Genomic DNA, 23479 nt, shown 5'->3' with positions numbered 1-23479 from the left:
ATGCATGTACTCCTTCAGTTTCATGTGTAAGCACTTATACTAACTTAAAACTAAAGATTGTACTTTACTGCAGAAAGATAAATAATTTTTTAGCCAATACATTCATTGTGTTAATATATTACTGAATTTTCTCCTTAATATATTATTTATAAATCCTTTATTTGTCCCAAGCAAGGAGGTGAATCCACATAATGTTTAAAAGCTTCAGAGTTGTATGCTTGATAAATATGTGCATGTATATATACGCATAAATTTATTTTAAATATAATTCTTTAAAAATATACTGATGGCTAGTGGTGTGGTGGTATAAAATATCTTGGAAATATTGGTTATTTGAAAATACTATATTTTATGTACTTTCTTTGTCCAGTATTGTAATGCAGAGAATAAAGATTAAGCACAGTTTATAAGTGACAAATTCTCAGAATATGCCTCTTGGATCATACGGTGATGAAAAAGTTCTGATTGTCAATGAAAACTGAGATGGTAATAAAAAATCAGAAGCAAGTTAAAATTATGATATTTTCTGATGGTCTTCTATATCCATTCAGAACAGTTCCCCTTCTATCATCTCAGTTAATATTGGTCATGAAATATTTTCTTCCCATAATGAAGAAAATATTTTAATTTCACTGGTAGATTTGCTAGCAGCATATTTGATGTAGTGAGTAAATATTCAGATAACTAATGAACATATGCAATTGCTGGATGAATTATATTATTATGCAAAAACTCATATAAGGAGGCATTTGAGTGGTAAGTTAGAAACTGATGTTCAGTAAGAGCAAAATGAAAAAAAAGTTTCATCTCGCAATAATGAAAATATTTTCACTTACTAACAATGAATGTCTCCAGATATATTTTAAGATTTTAGACAATAGGTCATAAAAATGGTAAATACAACGTATGGCTAAAAGAAACACTACCTATTTTTTGCTATTTGCCATTTAGATAGGAAATATTCACATTCCATTCAGAGTTGGTCATTTTCATTCTTTTCAACTTATTCAGGGGGAAAAATGAAGAAAACTATAAAACTGATGACAGTGTTGGTTTTAGAGCTGGATGCTATTATTCTTCAGATCAACAAATTAATTTATTTGATAGCTGACAAATAGCTAATGTGCAGTGTTTTCCAGAATCAGTTTTTTCAGTGTTCCTTCAAACCATTCTAGGATTTTGTGTCTAACCCAATTTAATTTGAAAACAATAAGTGCTTGTAAAGTCCAGAGTTTTAATCTCTTCTGAATCGTTGTCTTTGAAATTAGGCATTTTTGTTAAGTATTGAAAATTCATTGATGGTGATATTCACTACAAAAAAATGAAGTGAATGAAACAAAGGAGTTGGTTTAATAAAAAAATGTGGCACTTTACCTTTGGATTTTAATACATGAATCTGTTCTTTTATATTTTAATCAAAGATGTAGGCATCTGCAATGTATTTGTCAGAGTAAATATGAAAGTCTTACTTAAGATTGAGTGAGGTTTGAAAATCATTTTAAGTGATCCACAATATTTGAAAATTATTAGAGCTAATAAATAACACTTGAAAATCATATAAAGTAGCCAGTTCATGGATGATATTGTATTTACTATAATGGTGTAAGCTATAATTGATGGAAAATAGTTGGTAACTGCACAAAAATAAAAATAGATCTTATATTTTATGGATTTTGGAAACTTGCTTTATGAGGTGTTTAATTAAAGCAAAGTTTCTGGTGTGTGTGTGTGTGTGTGTGTGTGTGTGTGTGTGTTTGTGTGTGTGTGTGTGTGTGTGTGTTTAAACCATACCATTTGGCACATGAAAGTGCAGTGGGTGGTATGGCTGAAAGAAAATAGGTGGTGGTCCAGATGTCACATAATAAGTAGGGTGCCCTCCCTCAGCAGCAAAGTATGGAGCAGGCTGATAAAAGCAAGTTACATTATCTGTATTGGGTAGGATATTCTGTTCTCCAAGTACTTTTAAAGCCATAAGGGTGATCATATTGAGCGTCTGCCTTCTTTCATGTCCCATGAGACAAACAGTGCTTTCATTCACAACTCCACGCAAGGTCATAAGGTAGTCATACTTGCTCTTTTCTTCACCTATGAAATGGTTACGAAGGTATGATTCAATCTTCATTTGCTGTTCTGCTACATCAGGAAAATCAATAAAGAACCTAGAACACATATAACGTTCCAGTGTCTTGATTTCTGCTTCACAAGCTGGCTTAAAGTCACGAACCAGCAAGTTGCTGTACTTCAGAAGGCCACCACCTCTAATCTCTTCAGGTTTTCTAGTAGATATAAGCTTGAATTGCAAATGTGTCATTGCTTCCCGGAAGTCTCCATACATGCTTTCAGCTACCACAACAGGATAGGATTCTTTGGTTAGTTTAGCATTTTTGTCACTGTAGAATTCTAACATGGGATCCAAAACAATTTGAAAGGAATCAACGCTAAATTCAAATTGTCGTCTGAGTGAATTCACAAATTTTAGCTCTACATTCTTTCCAGTGTTGTTTGAAAGAGAAATGAGACTCCAACGATCGTGCTTATTGCAAACTTTGACCATCTTTTGCACATAAGCCTCTCTCATGGTTTTCAGGGTGATCTTTTCCTTTTTCACACCTTTTGGTAAAAAGTCAAGTAGACAACCAAGAACTGCATCCTTAACAACTTGAAATTCCTGATCACTTGGTAGTTCAACACCAAAAATAACATCTAGATCCTTATAGCTGATTCCATTGTGACTTGCAAGTATATAACTTGCTGTGGAACCATTCAATCGGGTATCTTTAACAATAATTCCTTGCTCTATTAATTGCTCTTTCACAACTTGAATGATATCTTTTGGTTTTACCTCCAATGTGGGGAAATTCCCCCTTCCATGAATTGGAATTACTTCATCTAATACTTGATCCAGTGTTATAAGTTGATCCCAAATGAGATTGCTAAATCTGATTTCAGACATTGTAAAGTCAGTAGAACAACTAAAAAGCAAGCAAAACATTAAAATCAGTGTTAAACCTAAAGCATGTAAAAAGTTAACAGACTTCTCTCAACATAAAGCTAATGTTAGAAAGTTAATTATCACTGTACCTAATTGTGTTTAAATATATTTTTTAGTTTTTATTTAAATTCCAGTTAGCATACAGTGTAATATTAGTTTCAGGTGTACAATATAGTGTACACTTTAATAGTGTACACTTTAATACAACAGCCAGTGTTCATCACAGCAAGTGCACTCCTTAATCCCCATCACCAATTTTATACATCTCCCTACCCACCTCCCCCCCTGGTAACCATCAGTTTGTTGTCTATAGTTAAGCAAGTGAAATAAAACCCATTATGATTCTGTCAGAATTTTTAGATCCATTGGTATATGCAAACAAACATTCTTAGGGAATTCTTATAGTTGCAATTACTTTTTATATAAAATGGTGGTCTTCTCAATCCCCTCCATGTAAATACTATAATGATTATATTTGGTACACATTTTTTCATGAAATTACCATAGCATATCATTGATATTATTTGTCATGAATTTAAAGCGAGGTCAAAGAGCATGTCTATGTGTGTTAGATCCAGCTGACTGAAGGTATAATGTTTAGAAGTATATAGCATCTTTAATACAAAAACTTTAGGGCAATAACCGCTGAGCCACTCAGGTGTCCCAGACTTAACTCATTTTGAATTGACTTTGACAGTCCATACCATATATATATATATATATATAGTATGGTTTCATATATATTATTGCTCAAATTTTAAAGACTATTCATTAGGCTATGAATTCCCTGAATTTGAGGATAAGGATGGCACCTAATTTATGACCTCTTCTACTATGTGCCCATAACCTTATAAAAAATGTTGAAGGAAATAATATGTAGTCACTTTAAAATGAAAACTAAATGAGGCAACTCCATGTGTCTCCAAAATGAGAGTAAGAATATATAAAACCATAAGATTCCTGAGCTCTAAACACATTTTCTGCAGATGTACAATATGACATGCTCAGAAAATTTTACAGTTTGGAGGTGTTAAGAAATTAAAGTTATAAATACTATGAATTCAATTGTTAAATATATTATTAGGTACAATTACAGTTACTACATGGATCTTCAAATACTCTATTAAGCTGTCTAAGCAAATAAATCTAGGAAAACAAAGTGTTAGTTATGGATGTAGCTTTGGGTTTAGGCTTCCTATCTTGAATTCCAGAAATAAAAAATACCTGAAATTTAAGGCAGATTTGCATAGAGTATTCATATTTTGCCTATATAAGGAGTTATTGGAAAAAATCTCAATATTTAGAATTTTGTGTTATAGAAATAGAGCAAATATCATTATATTTGACATATATAGAATCAACTTTTTTTCTTTTCTTGATTTACTTATTTGCTTGTTTGTTTATTTAATTCCAGTATAACTAGGGGGTACCGGGTGGCTCAGTGGTTGAGCATCTGCCTTTGGCTCAGGTAGTGATCCTAAGGTCCTGGGATCAAGTCCTGCATTGGGCTCCCTGTGGGAAGCCTGCTTATCCCTTTGCCTATGTCTCTGCCTTTCTCTCTGTGTCTCTCATGAATAAATAAATAAAATCTAAAAAAAAATAATTCCAGTATAACTAACATACAGTGTTAGTTTCAGGCACACAATATAGTGATTCAACTATTCTATACATTACTCAGCATCATAAGTGTACTCTTAATCCCCTTAGCTATTTCACCCATCCCTCTCATCCACTTCCCCTCAGGTAACCATCAGTTTGTTCTCTGTATTTTAGAGTGTGTATTTTTTCTTTTTTTCTTTGTTCATTTGTTTCTTATATTCCACTCGTATCTTGGACCTACTTGTTTTTTTTATTCATTCTTATTTTTTAAGACTTTATTTATTTACTCATGAGAGACACGGAGTGAGAGAGGCAGAGACATAGGCAGAGGGAGAGGCAGGCTCCATGCAGGGAGCCTGATGTGGGACTTGATTCCAGGACCCCAGTATCATGCCCTGAGCCAAAGGCAGACACTCAACCGCTGAGCCAGCCACCCAGGCATCCCAGACTTACTCATTTTGAATTGACTTCGACAGTCCAAGCATTTTTGCAAAAGGCCAATTAAGCAATGGCAAATCTATGTCAGTGGAATGATAACACTAAACCTATTCTGTTTCTGCATATGAAATCTCCATATATGTGAATTAAAGAAAACTTATTTTTATTAATTATGGGATAATCTGTCTCACATAAGGTATTCTTTGTTTCATTTTAAACCACTTTAATTACTAATGTTCAGAAAGTTTTATTGGCCGTGTCAATATCCACATCAATTACTTAAAAATGATTAAGTTGAATTGACTATACACCAGGCTGCTGGATTTTAGTTATTCACATATCAAGTGAAATGGTCTGTATATTGACATTAAGATATTGGAAAAAATAAAATGTTACACAAAGAATATAATATATAGCAAGAACTGGCATGCCAATTTCCTAATTTCTCTTCCTGGAATTATCACTGAATTGTTTTAAGCTAACAAACTTTGTTTTTCTCAAATTCTCAATCTAGAACATAACATTGGCTGGTTTCATGTAAAGGCCTAAACAAGATTAATAATTTGCTATTATTTTAGAAATATCACATGTAAACTATACAACTTTGATTGATATAGAAAAAGTTCCCAGGGATGCCTGGATGGCTCAGTGGTTGAGCATCTGCCTTTGGCTCAGGACATGATCCCAGGTCTGGGGATTGAGTCTCACATCGGGCTCCCTGCAGGGAGCCTGCTTCTCCCTCTGTCTATGTCTCTACCTCTCCCTCTGTGTCTGTCATGAACAAATAAAATCTTTAAAAAATAAAGTTCCCACATTTCTTTTTAATATGTAAAATTTTTTTTGCCAGCAGAAGTTTTTCCTTTCCTTATGGCAGATTTCCTTTTTCAATATTAGTTAAAAGTTTAAAATTCACTGGTCAAACACCAGGCCTACAATCCCCCTGTAAAGCTATACCTTTAATCACCAATGATCTGATAATAAAGATAATTTACATTGGTATACTGACATTATTAAAATTACCACATTCTTTCTCATACAAAAGTTTCCAGGATATTTATGTGCAAATAAAACCTCAAAGACATAACTTATCTAATTGTCAATATGTAGGAGTCCTTGATCAAAATGGTGTCCTTTAAATCAAGATATAGGAGGTTTTACTTTATATCTTAAATCTACTCATAGATATAAAAGGAGGAAGGGAAGGGTCAGAATTTTATTTCTCAGACAGAATCATACTGTGATCTTGCAAAGACAAGAAAAGGTCGTCCAAATTTTAACTTCACTATACACTAGAGAAGTGGTGTAGGAAAACTGATCATCATTAAGTAACTATTTAGCTGCTGCTTGATCACCTATGTTAATGATACCCAAACTTCTGTTTTTCAGAATTATCTAGAGAACTTAAAAGATACACATATTGAATATCCATCAATGCTCACCTCTATTAACATGGATAATTAAGATCTGAGAGCAATATTATACTTCTTTGGAAAGTCTACTATTTTCACATAATGCACAATATCAATATAATGTTGTAACTATAGGTTTCATATATGACATTAAAATGATAAGACTTATCTTCATGTGTGGGTTATTGCTCAGCAGTTAACAGTCATACTTCATATAGAAGAGTCAAATACTTATATATCAATAACAAAAACATTAAAAAACTTGGAAATTTTAATTTGAAAGAGCACAGCGAAATATAAACTTTGGATGACTACCATATAAACGATGGGAAAACACCAACAAAATCATTCACATTGCTTACGTTTGTCTTGGCACAATACAGTTCTTAGTTACTGAAAGTGAGTTTATTGAACATGAAATATAAAGCTATATTTTTCACGGACTAAAAGCTCAAATTCAAGGCAGAAATCTTTCACTATTGTGTAACATAAACCCAGACAGAAGTACAAAATCTGAAATTCCTAATTATTTTTCTCAAAGTATGGAAATCAACAGTAGGTCACTATTTTGCAGAGCATATAAATCTTATTCTGACTCTCTGATTTCTCCCAAAATAGTCATCTTTAAAGCTATCACTTTTTCTTTTTTTTATTTTTTATTTTATTTTATTTTGCTATCACTTTTTCTATCTAGCTTAACCAATATTAGTATGCCCATATTGTACCCAACTGTAGTAAACACAGAAAGTAGTTTCCATTATTCAACTGGTTATATTCACTGGAATTCAAGGCAAGATGAATGAGTTGGCAAGACTTCACAAAGAACTGAAAATAGACACCTGCATAATAAAGTATAAGAGTTCTCCCTATCACCATTCTATGGTCCTTCTGACTATAGGAAGAAAAGGAAAGCTTAGCCACTATTTTCATATTTATATTAATACTAGAATAATATTTTCAAAGAATTATAAAAGGCTTAAGACTTACATTGGAAGGATTACTTCAAGAATGCAACACAGTTGAATTAATATGATGATTTAGTGGATCCTTTAATAAGGATAGTAATTTTCATTTTATCACTGAATAAAATAATGAAACTTCCAGGAAAACTACAGGAAGAAAAAAATGCAACAATAGAGTTCTTCGATAAATGTTATATGCAAGCAATCTGGTGATCCCTTTTCAGTAGTCCTACAAGTTACATACACAGAGACACAGATACACAGAGAGATAAAGAGACAGAAAGTCTGACAGAAGAAATTATTTTAGCATACATAAGAATTACATTGACGGCCTGTAAACACACATATTCCTGAGTCATGCCTTCAGAGTTTCTTATCCAGATCAGAGGTAAGGCCTAAATATTTGCATTTTTACTAACTTCCCAGGTGATGTTGATGCTGCTCATCAGGAAACCACACTTTAAGAATCACTAATTTATAGAAAACTGAGAAAGAAGAGTAATCCCAATAGCAGTACATAGTCTCTCATAATTTGGCTAGTTCTATTTAATTTCAAGCATTACTTTGAATAATCTAGCTAATTCTAATAAAAGTAAATGTTCTTTTAGAATATAGGCTTTTTAAAATTTTAACAGTTACATATTATTTTCTCAACTAAATATTTAATAGAAAGTGTTTACAAACTTTGTATCAGGATTCTAAAATACAGGGACAGCTGGATGGCTCAGCGGTTGAGCTTCTGCCTTTGGCTCAGGGTGTGATCCTGGAGTCCCAGGATCGAGTCCCACATCAAGCTTTCAGCATGGAGCCTGCTTCTCCCTCTGCCTATGTCTCTGCCTCTCTCTCTGTGTGTGTGTCTCTCATGAAAAATAAATAAAATATTGTAAAAAAGGATTCTAAAATACAAGTCTAATAGTACCACTATCATAAATGATTGCATACAGAATTGGATTTCTCTGCTTTAGACACTGTCACTACATATATACATATATACCTACATATAGATAAACAGATTTTTTTTTCAAAACTTCAACATTAAATCAGGCCCTGGGCTGAAGGCAGTGCTAAACTGCTGAGCCAGCCGGACTGCCCAAACAGATTTTGATTATAATGTATTTTACTAGTTAAACGAACTGTTATATATTATTTCTCTATTGGAAAGAAGTATTGGATATTTTATCTGGTATACTGCTTTTGTTTCTAAGAGGAAATACTACCATCTGTGAGAAATGGTAAGAAGTGACAATCCAGTAATTTATTAAGCTATATTTTATTCACAACCAACCGTTATCTTTTAAAAAAATACAGATACCCATTTCAGAAAAAAATAGTATTTTGGTATATCAAGAAGAAAATATTATGGTTGCCAATTAATATTACTTTGATGTTTCCATGCTATATTCGGCAACACAGTGGAATACCTTGGATGACATTAATAGTATAATGCACTAAATAGAAAATAAAAAGAAAACAGTATCTATGAACAAAAAGTGTTAGTCATCTCTTAGAAAATTCTTGCACAGTTTTCACCCTGCTAAAAATAAAGAATGAAATATTACATTATCCTAAGAGAAAACTCCTACTGATATTTGAAATCACTTAAATCTGAAAGAATAGTTAATAATATATTGATTGGGACGCCTATGTACCCATAGTCAGGCCAGGATTGGGAAAAAAAAACCCTCACCCCATCATGGTCACTGCTTTGTGTCTGGTTCAGGGATGAAAAATGTAAAACATCTACTGTTTTGTGATTTTGCATTTCAATATTAAAGTTGTAATGTCAATCAAATAGTTGGTTAATCAAACTACACTTTATTTATTTTTTAAATATTTTATTTACTTATTCATGAGACACAGAGAGACAGAGAGAAAGAGAGAGAGGCAGGCGGAGACACAGGCAGAGAGAGAAGCAGGCTCCATGCAGGGAGCGTGACGTAGGACTCAATCCCGGGTCTCCAGGATCACACCCTGGGCTGAAGGCGACGCTAAACCACTGAGCCACCTGAGCTGCCCTCAAACTATAATTTAAAATTTACTGGGGGGAGGAGGGGCAAGATGGCAGAAGAGTAGGGACCCCCAATCACCTGTCCCCACCAAATTACCTAGATAACCATCAAATCATCCTGAAAATCTACGAATTCGGCCTGAGATTTAAAGAGACAACAGCTGGAATGCTACAATGAGAAGAGTTCGCACTTCTATCAAGGTAGGAAGACAGGGGAAAAAAGAATTAAAGAAACAAAAGGCATCCAAGGGGGAGGCGCCCCATGAGGAGCTGGGCTAAGGCCAGGGCGCGTGCCCCCAGGACAGGAGAGCTCTGTCCCAGAGAAGCAGGAGCATCACCAATCTTCCGGGGCAGAAAGGCACTCGCAGGGAGTTAGAGCAGGACCCCAGGAAGGACAGGGATGCCCTCAGGCTCCCTGGGACACTAACAGACACCTGCGCCCCAGGGAGAGTGTGCCAAACTTCCTAAAGGGCTGCAGCCCGCGCTCGCATTAACCTGAGAGCAGCACTGAAGGGCTCCGGTGGCGGGTCTGCGTGGAGGCGGAGGGGGCTGTGCGCCCCGGGAGCAGCTCGGAGGGGCTCCAGCGGCGGCTCCTCAGAGAGGGGGCTGCGCGGCCGGGAGCGCGAATCCAACAGCACAGGCCCGGGAGCACAGTGCAGGGACACAGCCCAGGATCCGGCCTCACCCCAGGACAGGCAGAGGCCAGGAGGGCCCAGGAGAGCAAGGACGCTCCTGCCCGGATCTGGGCAGATCAAGGGCCCCGCCCTCAGAGCATCCAGGCCCTTGCAGACCAAGAGCTCCTTAGTTACTGCAGGAGCTGAATCCAGGGCTCCAAAGCTGGCCGCCACCACTGTGATTGTTTCTCCTGGGGCCTCATGGGGTAAAAATCCCCCACTGAGCCCTGAACCAGGTAGGGGGAAGAGCAGCTCCCCCAAGTGCTACCACCTGAAAATCAGCACAACAAGCCCCTTCCCCAGAAGACCAACTAGACGGACAAGTTTCAGGGGAAGTCAAGGGACTTAAAGTAGACAGAATCAGAAGATACTCCCCCGTGTTTTTTCTTTTTCTTTCTTTCTTTCTTTCTTTCTTTCTTTCTTTCTTTCTTTCTTTCTTTCTTTCTTTCTTTTCTTTCTTTCTTTCTTTTCTTTCTTTCTTTCTTCTTTCTTTCTTTCTTTCTTTCTTTCTTTCTTTCTTTCTTTCTTTCTTTTTTTTTTACTTTTTGACTTCTGTTTGCTTCCCCCACCCTTTTTTCCTTTCTTTTTCTTTCTCTTTTTTCTTTTTTTATTCCTTTTTCCTTTTTTTCTCTTTTCTTTCCTTCTTTCTCTCCTCTCTTTTTCACCTTTTCCCAGTACAACTTATTTTTATCCACTCTGCACTGAGCAAAATGAAACGAAGGAAAAATTCACCTCAAAAGAAAGAATCAGAAACAGTCCTCTCTCCCACAGTTACAAAATCTGGATTACGGGATCCCTGGGTGGCGCAGCGGTTTGGCGCCTGCCTTTGGCCCAGGGCGCGATCCTGGAGACCCAGGATCGAGTCCCACATCAGGCTCCCGGTGCATGGAGCCTGCTTCTCCCTCTGCCTATGTCTCTGCCTCTCTCTCTCTCTCTGTGACTATCATAAATAAATAAAAATTAAAAAAAACAAAAAAAAAAAACCAAAATCTGGATTACAATTCAATGTCAGAAAGCCAATTCAGAAGCACTATTATACAGCTACTGGTGGCTCTAGAAAAATCATAAAGGACTCAAGAGACTTCATGACTGCAGAATTTAGATCTAATCAGACAGAAATTAAAAATCAATTGAATGAGATGCAATCCAAACTAGAAGTCCTAACGACAAGGGTTAACGAGGTGGAAGAACGATTGAGTGACATAGAAGACAAATTGATGGCAAAGAGGGAAACTGAGGAAAAAAGAGACAAACAATTAAAAGACCATGAAGATAGATTAAGGGAAATAAACGACAGCCTGAGGAAGAAAAACTTACGTTTAATTGGTGTTCCCGAGGGCGCCGAAAGGGCCAGAGGGCCAGAATATGTATTTGAACAAATTCTAGCTGAAAACGTTCCTAATCTGGGAAGGGAAACAGGCATTCAGATCCAGGAAATAGAGAGATACCCCCCTAAAATCAATAAAACTGTTCAACACCTCGACATTTAATAGTGAAGCTTGCAAATTCCAAAGATAAAGAGAAGATCCTTAAAGCAGCAAGAGACAAGAAATCCCTGACTTTTATGGGGAGGAGTATTAGGGAAACAGCAGACCTCTCCACAGAGACCTAGCAGGCCAGAAAGGGCTAGCAGGATATATTCAGGGTCCTAAATGAGAAAAACATGCAACCAAGAATACTTTATCCAGCAAGGTTCTCATTCAAAATGGAAGGAGAGATAAACAGCTTTCAAGACAGGCAGGAACTGAAAGAATATGTGACCTCCAAACAAGCTCTGCAAGAAATTTTAAGGGGGACTCTTAAAATTCCCCTTTAAGAAGAAGTTCAGTGGAACAATCCACAAAAACAAGGACTGAATAGATATCATGATGACACTAAACTCATATCTTTCAACAGTAACACTGAACGTGAATGGGCTTAATGACCCCATCAAAAGGTGCAGGGTTTCAGACTAGATAAAAAAGCGGGACCCATCTATTTGCTGTCTACAAGAGAATCATTTTAGACTGAAGGACACCTACAGCCTGAAAATAAAAGGTTGGAGAACCATTTACCATTCAAATGGTCCTCAAAAGAAAGCAGGGGTAGCCATCCTTATATCAGATAAACTAAAATTTACCCCGAAGACTGTAGTGAGAGAAGAAGAGGGACACAATATCATACTTAAATGATCTATCCAACAAGAGGACTTAACAATCCTCAATATATATGTCCCGAATGTGGGAGTTGCCAAATATATCAATCAATTAATAACCAAAGTGAAGAAATACTTAGATAATAATACACTTATACTTGGTGACTTCAATCTAGTGCTTTCTATACTCGATAGGATTTCTTTTTTTTTTTTTAATTTATGATAGTCACACAGAGAGAGAGAGAGAGACGCAGACACATAGGCAGAAGGAGAAGCAAGCTCCATGCACAGGGAGCCCGACGTGGGATTCGATCCCGAGTCTCCAGGATCGCGCCCTGGGCCAAAGGCAGGCACTAAACCGCTGCGCCACCCAGGGATCCCTCGATAGGTCTTCTAAACACAACATCTCCAAAGAAACGAGAGCTTTAAATGATACACTGGACCAGATGGATTTCACAGATATCCACAGAACTTTACATCCAAACGCAACTGAATACACATTCTTCTCAAGTGCACATGGAACTTTCTCCAGGATAGACCACATACTGGGTCACAAATCGGGTCTGAACCGATACCAAAAGATTGGGATCCTCCCCTGCATATTCTCAGACCATAATGAAATTAGAACTAAATCACAAGAAGTTTGGAAGGACCTCAAACACGTGGAGGTTGAGGACGATCCTGCTAAAAGATGGAAGGGTCAACCAGGAAATTAAAGAAGAATTAAAAAGATTCATGGAAACTAATGAGAATGAAGATACAACCACTCAAATCTTTGAGAAGCAGCAAAAGCAGTCCTGAGGGGGAAATACATGGCAATACAAGGATACATTCAAAAACTGGAAAGAACTCAAATACAAAAGCTAACCTTACACGTAAAGGAGCTAGAGAAAAAACATCAAATAGATCCTACACCCAGCAGAAGAAGAGAGTTAATAAAGATTTGAGCAGATCTCAACGAAATCGAGACCAGAAGAACTGTGGAACAGATCAACAAAACCAGGAGTTGGTTCTTTGAACTAATTAATATGATAGATAAACCATTAGCCAGCCTTATTAAAAAGAAGAGAGAGAAGACTCAAATTAATAAAATCATGAATGAAAAAGATCACTACCAACACCAAGGAAATACAAATGATATTAAAAGCATATTATGAACAGCTCTACACCAATAAATTAGGCAATCTAGAAGAAATGGACGCATTCCTGGAAAGCCACAAACTCCCAATACTGAAACAGGAAGAAATAGAAAACCTGAACAGGCCAATAACCAGGGAGGAAATTGAAGCAGTCATCAAAAACCTCCCAAGACACTAAAGTCCAGGGCCAGATGGCTTCCCAGGGGAATTCTATCAAACGTTTAAAGAAGAAAAAATACCTACTCCACTAAAGCTGTTTGGAAAGATAGAAAGAGATGGAGTACGTCCAAATTCATTGTATGAGGCCAGCATCACCTTAATTGCAAAACCAGACAAAGACCCCACCAAAAAGGAGAATTACAGACAAGTATCACTGATGAACATGCATGCAAAAATTCTCAACAAGATACTACGCAATAGGATCCAACTGTACATTAAGAAAATTATTCAACATGACCAAGTAGGATTTATCCCCGAGACACAAGGCTGGTTCAACACTCATAAAACAATCAATGTGATTCATCATATCAGCAAGAGACAATCCAACAATCACATGATCCTCTCATTAGATGCAGAGAAAGCATTTGACAAAATACAGCATCCATCTTTGATCAAAACTCTTCAGAGTGTAGGGATAGAGGGAACATTCCTCAACATCTTAAAAGCCATCTACGAAAAGCCCACAGCAAATATCATTCTCAATGGGGAAGCACTAGGATCATTTCCCCTAAGATCAGGAACAAGACAGGGATGTCCACTCTCACTACTGCTATTCAACATAGTACTGGAAGTCCTAGCCTCACCAATCAGACAACTAAAAGACATTAATGCATTCAAATTGGCAAAGAAGAAGGCAAACTCTCCCTCTTCGCCGATGACATGATACTCTACATAGAAAACTCAAAAGCCTCCACCCCAGGATTGCTAGAACTCATACAGCAATTTGGCAGCGTGGCAGGATACAAAATCAATGTGCAGAAGTCAGTGGCATTTCTATACACTAACAATGAGACTGAAGAAAGAGAAATTAAGGAGTCAATCCCATTTCCAATTTCACCCAAAAGCATAAGATACCTAGGAATAAACCTAACCAAGGAGGTAAAGGATCTATACCCTAAAAACTATAGAACACTTCTGAAAGAAATTGAGGAAGACACAAAGAGATGGAAAAATATTCCATGCTCATGGATTGGCAGAATTAATATTGTGAAAATGTCAATGTTACCCAGGGCAATTCACACTTTTAATGCAATCCCTATCCAAATACCATGGACTTTCTTCAGAGAGTTAGAACAAATTATTTTAAGATTTGTGTGGAATCAGAAAAGACCCCAAATAGCCAGGGGAATTTTAAAAAAGAAAACCATAGCTGGGGGCATCACAATGCCAGATTTCAGGTTGTACTACAAAGCTGTGGTCATCAAGATAGTGTGGTCCTGGACAAAACAGACACATAGATCAATGGAACAGAATAGAGAACCCAGAATTTGACCCTGAACTTTATGGTAAACTAATATTCGATAAAGGAGGAAAGACTGACTATCCATTGGAAGAAAGACAGTCTCTTCAATAAGTGGTGCTGGCAAAATTGGACATCCACATGCAGAAGAATGAAACTAGACCACTCCCTTGCACCATAAACAATGATAAACTCAAAATGAATTAAAGATCTAAATGTGAGACAAGATTCCATCAAAATCCTAGAGAAGAACACAGGCAACACCCTTTTTGAACTCAGCCACAGTAACTTCTTTCAAGATACATCCACGAAGGCAAAAGAAAGAAAAGCAAAAATGAACTATTGGGACTTCATCAAGATAAGAAGCTTTTGCACAGCAAAGGATACAGTCAACAAAACTAAAAGACAACCTACAGAATGGGAGAAGATATTTGCAAATGACGTATCAGATAAAGGGCTAGTTTCCAAGATCTATAAAGAACTTATTAAACTCAACACCAAAGAAACAAACAAACGAATCATGAAATGGGCAAAAGACATGAACAGAAATCTCACAGAGGAAGACATAGACGTGGACAACGTGCACATGAGAAAATGCTCTGCATCACTTGCCGTCAGGGAAATACAAATCAAACCCACAATGAGATACCACCTCACACCAGTGAGAATGGGGAAAATTAACAAGTCAGGAAACCACAAATTTTGGAGGGGATGGGGAGAAAAGGGAACCCTCTTACACTGTTGGTGGGAATGTGAGATTTGCAGCCACTCTGGAAAACTGTGTGGAGGTTCCTCAAAGAGTTAAAAATCGACCTGCCCTACGACCCAGCAATCGCACTGTTGGGGATTTACCCCAAAGATACAGATTCAATGAAATGCGGGGACACCTGCACCCCAATGTTTCTAGCAGCAATATCCACAATAGCCAAACTGTGGAAGGAGCCTTGGTGTCCATCCAAAGATGAATGGATAAAGAAGATGTGGTTTATGTGTACAATGGAATATTACTCAGCCATTAGAAATGACAAATACCCAGCATTTGATTCAACGTGGATGGAACTGGAGGGTATTATGCTGATTGAAGTAAGTCAATCGTAGAAGGAGAAATGTATGTTCTCATTCATTTGGGGAATATAAATAATCGTGAAAGGGAAAAGAAGGGAAGGGAGAAGAAGTGTGTGGGAAATATCAGAAAGGGAGACAGAACGTAAAGACTGCTAACTCTGGGAAATGAACTAGGGGTGGTGGAAGGGGAGGAGGGCGGGGGGTGGTGGTGAATGGGTGACGGGCATGGGGGGGGCACTTGACGGGATGAGCACTGGGTGTTATTCTGTATGTTGGCAAATTGAACACCAATAAAAAATACATTTATTCTGAAAAAAATAAAATAAAACTTATTGGTTGCTGGGGAGTAGAAGGGTACCTGTAAAAGGAATAAAAGTATTGCAGTAGCTACGTAGTGATAAATAAAATAAACCTTTTAACAAAATTATCTTAAGAGGTTTATTTTTTCCTTTATTCTCAATAACGCAGAAAACTTTTTTCTTGCTTCTTTATTGTGCTATCCCAAAGCACAGAGATACCATCAGAGATGACAAAGCAGTGAAAGGCAAAGTAAGTGAGCTTCTGTAAATGGGATAAAAATCACCTCTGTATCAATAGAGAGTTTGGTGCCTTAGTTTCCTGATTATAGAGAATGCAAATTAGAAGAGGAAGTATCTTTCTAGTAGTCATTGTATTGATAAGAACGAGATTAAAAATTAATGCACTTAAAAAAAAGAAAATTAATGCACTTATAACCTACTTTGCATTATAATCCTAAAGTAATGCTTAAAATGGCCACCAAATCAGAATATATATCCCTTCAAAAAGACAGAGATGACTCCAAAGAATAGTTCAGATTATATACAGTTGAAACTAATAGCTAGATGTAATAAAATATAAGTACATGTACTTAAAGTTGACTGCATGTAGTCTGGTCTATTTTTAAATTAAGATTCTTAGTTATACCTTGAAGCAGACTCCTCCTCTATGGCTGTCATACTAATTTATGCTGATGACAGCTGAGGTTTTTTTTTTTAATTTCAGTATAATTGACACACAATGTTACATTAGTTTTATGTGTACAATAGTTATTCAACATTAGTATTAGGTGTACAAATAGTGATTCAACTTCTCTGTATCTTATGCTATGCTCACCACAAATTTGATGGCTGTAGTTTTTAAAATGGGATAGATGAAATTTTAAATATATATATATGGATTTTGTCTTGTTTTGTTATATCCAAACTGAAACTGTATGTCTTTAGATTGGAGTATTTACTCCATTTACATTTAAAGTAATTATATATATAATTATATTATTATAAATTTTAATATTATAATCATATAAAAATGCATATATATATATATATATATATATATACACAATATATATATCGGACAATGGAAGTTAAAAAAACTCTAAAGAACTAGTTTTTCTTTTCAATTGAATTAATTCCTTGTTCCACTAAAATCAGAATGGGCCTTACCTAAAAGGAAACATAAAAGTAAGTCTGTGTTTAGAATCCAATTGTAGATGCAAAATATTTTAAGGTAAAATTTTCTTTTTATTTATTTTTATTTTAATTCCAGTATAATTAACATAAAGTGTTATATTAGTTTCAGGTATAACATATAGTGATTCAATAATTCCATACATCACCCAGTGTTTATCTTAACAAGTGCACTCAAACCCCAGCAGCTATTTCACCCAACCCCCTACCCACCTCCCCTCTGGTAACCATCAGTTCTCAATAGTTTAGATTCTATTTCTTGGCTTTTTTCTATTTTTACCCTTTGTTAATTTGTTTTGTTTCATACATTCTAAACATAAGTGAAATCATATGGTATTTATCTTTCTATGACTGACCCATTTCACTTAGCATTATACTCTCTAGCTCCATCTATGTCATTGCAAATAGCAAGATTTCATTCTTTTATATGGCTGAATGATATTCCATTGTACTCTTAATAACTAGTACTAACATTAAGTTTTGTGGAAAATCCTGAAAATTCTTTTTATAAACACCATAATCACAATACATTCATCAATCTAAATAGGTGGCTATTTTATAATCTGTTAAAAATAAACATTCTGACTAAAAGTCAGTTCACCCTTGTGGATTATTCTATTAATCCACATATGGAATTTAAGAAACAAAACAGATGAACATAGGTAAAGGGGGGGAAAAGAGAGGCAAGTAAACCATAAGAGATTCAACTGTAAAGGACAAACTGAACGTTGATGGAGGGGGGGTGAACCGGGGATGGGCTAAGTGGGTGATGAGTATGAAGGAGGGCACTTGTGTTAAGCACTGAATCACTAAATTCAAATCCTGAAACCAATATTACACTATATGTTAACTAACTAGAATTTTATGAAAATTTGAAAAAAAAAGATTTTGATGGGATGAGCACTGGGTACTATACTATATGTTAGCAAATCAAACTTCAATTAAAAATGGATAGGAAATATCAGAAAGGTAGACAGAACATGGAAGACTCCTAACTCTGGGAAACGAACTAGGGGTTGTGGAAGGGGAGGAGGGCAGGGGGTGGGGGTGACTGGTTGGCGGGCAATGAGGGGGGCACCTGACAGGATGAGCACTGGGTGTTATTCTGTATGTTGGCAAATTGAACACCAATAAAAAATAAATTTATTATTAAAAAATTTTAAAAAGCATAAAGAATAAAAAAGAGAAAAAATGATTTAATTTAATTACAAAGAGATCTTAAAACATATTTCAGTTTAAAATCTGGCAAAGGGTGAAATGTTTTAAAAGAAAAAGTGTAAACATTTAAAAAGAAAGTTGCACACTTCCAACATGTTTAATATAGATAAATAGAATGGTCAAACTGTGGAAGGAGCCTTGGTGTCCATTGAAAGATGAATGGATAAAGAAGATGTGGTCTATGTTTACAATGGAATATTACTCAGCCATTAGAAATGACAAATACCCGCTATTTGCTTCGATGTGGAGGGACCTGGAGGGTATTGTGCTGAGTTAAATAAGTCAATCGGAAAAGGACAAACATTATATGGTCTCATTCATTTGGGGAATATAAAAATTAGTGAAAGGGAATAAAGGGAAAGGAGAAAAAAATGAGTGAAAATATCAGTGAGTGTGACAAAACATGACAGATTCCTAACTCTGGGAAATGAACAAGGGGTAGTGGAAAGGGAAGTGAGTGGAGGGTTGGGGTGACTGGGTGATGGGCATTGAGAAGGGCACTTGGCGGGATGAGCACTGGGTGTTATGCTATATGTTGGCAAATTGAACTCCAATAAAAAATAAAAAAATAAAAAAAGATAAATAGAATGGAATGTTACCATAATATTTGTTTATAATTTAATTTAAAATGCTTATATGAAGTTTCTGTTATTGTGTGTATGCAATTTTTATATGATTGACCACTGTGCTTAAGTCCTAGAACAATACTTACATCACAAACACTGTATTAATTATCCACAATGCCCTACAGCAAGTTTATAGCATTTAAAGTTTTGAGAGGGACTTCTCAATACCAGTTCACTTTAGCATTAATCATTTTCAAATTTGGTGCTGAAGAATAAATCTCATCATACTGATGTTAAAACAGTTCCTATTTAGATTAATTTATAAATTATTTCATCTGTGATTTTACTAATGAAATAAATGGGTTCATATTCCAAATTTATAGTCTCTTACCAATGAACCTCAGATAATTATGAAATGAGAAAAAAGTATTTATTTTTAAATTTTCTTAATTTTAATGTTTTTAGTTATGTTAAAAACGTGATAATTTCATTTTTAACTACTAGTAGTGGCAAAGTGCTCTCAGAGATGTTATTGTGCTTATTATAATTAGGCTTGGCCCATGGAGGAAGGGGTAAAGAAACATGAATTTCTCCTGTACCAAAAGATGGCAGCAGAAATGTTCATTATTTCTAGTTTCTATTCATATCCACAAAAAGGCAGGCAGATAGATTCTACTTTAGTGTTACTCATATCCTGATCTGCCATTCTCTTTACTTTACGACCATCTCTTTTCGAACACTATGATTAGCTCCAATTTTTGTTCTAACAGTGTTATTACTAAGAATTAACATGAATTCCTGGTTTCCTGCCATTGATGAATAGGGAAATAACTTGTGCTTGAAATTCTTATATATGGATGGACCCATGCAAAAAGAGGGGTTTTCTATGGAAATCATCTCCCAAGTCCTTCCAGGTTTAGTGTCAATCCCTTATAGTGGGAAGTGTGAGAGAGCTCAGTAGCACAACTTTTTTTCTTTCCCACTGCTCCTTACAATGGCTGGTAGAGGCTGATAGCAATGCAAATTCGACAGTCAGATTTATTTTGCTTTAAGATACCTGATGCTTGGGGATCCCTGGGTGGCTCAGCGGTTTGGCGCCTGCCTTCGGCCCAGGGCCTGATCCTGGAGACCCAGGATTGAGTCCCATATCGGGCTCCCTGTATGGAGCCTGCTTCTCCCTCTGCCTCTCTCTCTCTGTCTCTCATGAATAAATAATTAAAATCTTTTTAAAAAATAAGATACCTGATGCCAAGAGTTGCTGCCTCTTCAAACTGCCATTAACCTCAAGGAGGGGATCTGGACAGAGAGAACTCTAGTTCCCTTTGGAGGGAATGACAGGGTAGGGAAATCACTAAGACTGAAGTACAATAGGCTCATAGGCAAGTTGTGAGCTAAAGATACCTACTGAGATCAAAGCTCCACCCCCTCTGCACTAGACTGTTCAGCTCACTATGACTCTCACAATATACTCAGTAACCAGGTAATCATTCTTCAAGTCATTCCAGATCTGTTACCTCTTTGTGGATAACCCTATCAACACACATGGATCAAGGATTCTCTGGAGGCTGAATGGGATTCCAGAATGATAGCCAACAATATATGTACCATCCATATGACTCAGGAACACTACCTGAAGAGGCAGTAAAGTAGGAACCTATCAGAATGCTCCAGGAAAAAGCCTTAGCATTAAAAAAATCTATTAGCTTATTTCCCCTTCTCCCTTCACAGCACCTTCTGGACCATAATAACTCAGTTCACCAACTGTTGCTCTCTTCAAGTCCATTCAGACAACTGCAGTGGGGCAGGGATATGGTGCTAGAATGAGGCTCTGGAGGGGGGCCTGCTGTTAAGCACAGAGGAGAAGGGGAAGGGTGGCCAAAGAAAAAACAAAGAGAAATGCAAAAAAAAAATAAATAAATAAAAGAAGGAATAAAGGCAGAAGGAAGGAAAGAAAGAAATTAAGGAAGGAGGGATGCCTAGGTGGCTCAGCAGTTGAGCATCTGCCTTTGGCTCAGAGCATGATCCCAGGGTTCTCTGCGAGGGGCCTGCTTCTCCCTCTGCCTATGTCTCTGTCTCTCTGTCTCTCTCTCTCTCTCATGAATGAAGAAATAAAATCTTTAAAAAAAGAAATTAAGGAAGTAGGAAAGAAAGCACAGACAGCAAGCACTTGTAACAGCTGCCAGGGCCCTTAAGCCACTGCTGTCCAAGGACAAGTGGGTACTGGCAGTACTTCCCCCAACAGACTCCTCCAGTCCCACTCACCCAGGCTCATGTCCCTTGTAGGGTAAAGCTATTTCCATGGTGACCTATGGGCACACAAATTAAGGTGGTCCATAATAGGAGTCATAGGAGTTCCACATACTCCAGGCCAGTGACCTCTCCATTAATTTCCTTTCTCCCTTAGTGTTGGACTTTGTCCAGTAGAATAATACTACCTTTTCTCTCTCCCCACACAGAAAAACAATCTCCTCTCCTTTCCCAAAATGCTCTGACAAATGTCTTTCCCCAACATACACTCTCCTCCTGCCTATACCTCTTCAATCATTGCCAGCATAAACACTAACTTAAATTCATGCTCAGAGGGCAGTTTTTCTGAAACAGGGGGCTTTTGGTCACTGGTGTCTTTTTTCCCCTTAACAATTTGTGTCATGAGTACTTCCCTCTCTTACTTAATACCTTCTGCTCTTCATTTGGGCTAGAAATATTTAGGTCCTTATGTTTCCTTCCATATGTATAGCCACTTCTAACAAAAGAAAACAGCTGGATGGTATTTTAAAAAGAAAGTTTCAAAATGCCGCCTTTAATAGCTTAAAGTAGAACTGCCTTAATGAAATCCACTAAGTTTATAATTAATAATATTAAATGTATTAATTGGGTTGTTTTTAAACTTTACTTCCATTAAAATTTTCTAACTAGCATAAAGTTCATTTTTAAGGTACCTAAAGACTATCCGAGAGATAACTAATGAGCGCTTTATAGAAGGAAAAATAAATCTTGAAAGGAAGTTTAGGATTACAGAAAAAATATATATGTAAATATTCCTGGTTAGATGGCTATAACATTCTTTCACTGATACATAGGAAACACACTTGATATCTAAAAAAAGTGAGGTACAGACTTTAATACTTCAATTTAGAAATGTGTGAGTTTAAGGTTTTCAAAATCATTCACTATCTGGCTATTTATTTAATTTAGGTGTTTTTATTTTATTTATTTATTTTTTTAAATAATAGATTTATTTTTTATTGGTGTTCAATTAGCCAACATACAGAATAACACCCAGTGCTCATCCAGTCAAGTGCCCCCCTCAGTGCCCGTCACCCATTCACCCCCACCCCCGCCTTCCTCCCCTTCCACCACCCCTAGTTCGTTTCCCAGAGTTAGGAGTCTTTATGTTCTGTCTCCCTTTCTGATATTTCCTACCCATTTATCTGGCTATTTATTGACATGTAAACGTGTTAGTCAATTAATCTGGAGGAGTTATAATTCCCTTACCCTAGAGCCATGAATTAACATAATTCTTGATACCACATCAACGTATCAGTTATATTTTGTTTCTCATGTATAACTGTTGACTTAAGCACAGAAAGTAAAATACAAAAAAATTACTAATGCCTTTTTCATCACACTGAGTTCAATTTTAGTCTTAATTATAGATACAATTATTAACAAAAGAGCTAATTTTCTACGAAATTCAGTGTATATTTTAGTTAAATAAGTTTTTGAAGGAAATTTAATTCTAATGTCAATTTCAATGTCTACTCATAGTTGAAACTAAAAGGAAAAGTAATGAAACTCCCTTTCTATGAGATTTCTCACCGTGTCTTTGGTTGCACACTTTTTTGAATTTAACACTACTATTTGGAAGATTAATTTTCTTCTCCAGAGTTCCCCATCAACTGATCTCCCCACATTCTCTGTACCTCACCTGCCACAACACCATGGATTCTGTTGCCAGGAGACAAAGAATATTACTGTTGCATCATTAATGCTCTTACAGTTAAAAAATATTTTCAAATGAGAAATTTGTATAAGGCAATTCTAAGTATGAAATCTCAAAAAAATCCAGTGCTACACAGGATATATTAAAGATTAAGAATGTATTCATTATGTTACTTTGAATTTAATAAAAAATAGTAACAATAAATAGATACCCATACAAAAGGAGAGAAAATGAGGGGGAAAAATCAGAGAGGGTGACAGAACATGAGAGACTCCTAACTCTGGGAAATGAACAAGGGGTAGTGGAAGGGGAGGTGGGTGGGGGTATGGGGTGACTGGGTGACAGACACTGAGGAGGCACTGGATGGGATGAGCACTGGGTGT

At 36.4% G+C, this 23479-nt stretch overlaps 1 protein-coding gene across 3 annotated transcripts; it reads right to left on the bottom strand.

The window, feature by feature from the left end:
• Positions 1–329: 329 nt before the first annotated feature.
• TENT5D (terminal nucleotidyltransferase 5D) lies at positions 330–23095 on the bottom strand. 3 transcript variants are annotated; one of them, XM_038586549.1, is made up of 3 exons: positions 22973–23077; positions 7426–7547; positions 330–2972 (listed from the first exon to the last, which is right to left on the bottom strand). In XM_038586549.1, exon 3 carries the CDS (start codon positions 2951–2953, stop codon positions 1781–1783), a length of 1173 nt encoding a protein of 390 aa, XP_038442477.1. In that variant the 5' UTR covers positions 2954–2972; positions 7426–7547; positions 22973–23077; the 3' UTR covers positions 330–1780. The 3 variants fall into 3 exon arrangements, with proteins under 3 accessions (XP_038442477.1, XP_038442476.1, XP_038442478.1); XM_038586548.1 differs by lacking the exon at positions 7426–7547 and having other exon boundaries at positions 22973–23095; XM_038586550.1 differs by lacking the exons at positions 7426–7547; positions 22973–23077 and adding an exon at positions 20396–20560.
• Positions 23096–23479: the final 384 nt, after the last annotated feature.

The sequence above is a fragment of the Canis lupus genome, chromosome X (assembly GCF_011100685.1).
Source record: "Canis lupus familiaris isolate Mischka breed German Shepherd chromosome X, alternate assembly UU_Cfam_GSD_1.0, whole genome shotgun sequence".
Taxonomy (NCBI): domain Eukaryota; kingdom Metazoa; phylum Chordata; class Mammalia; order Carnivora; family Canidae; genus Canis; species Canis lupus.
This window is presented reverse-complemented; position numbering and strand designations above follow the sequence as displayed.

What these genes read in the sequence shown, in the direction of transcription:
- TENT5D (XM_038586548.1), bottom strand. Translation starts at nt 2,953, where the DNA reads ATGTCTGAAATCAGATTTAGCAATCTCATTTGGGATCAACTTATAACA.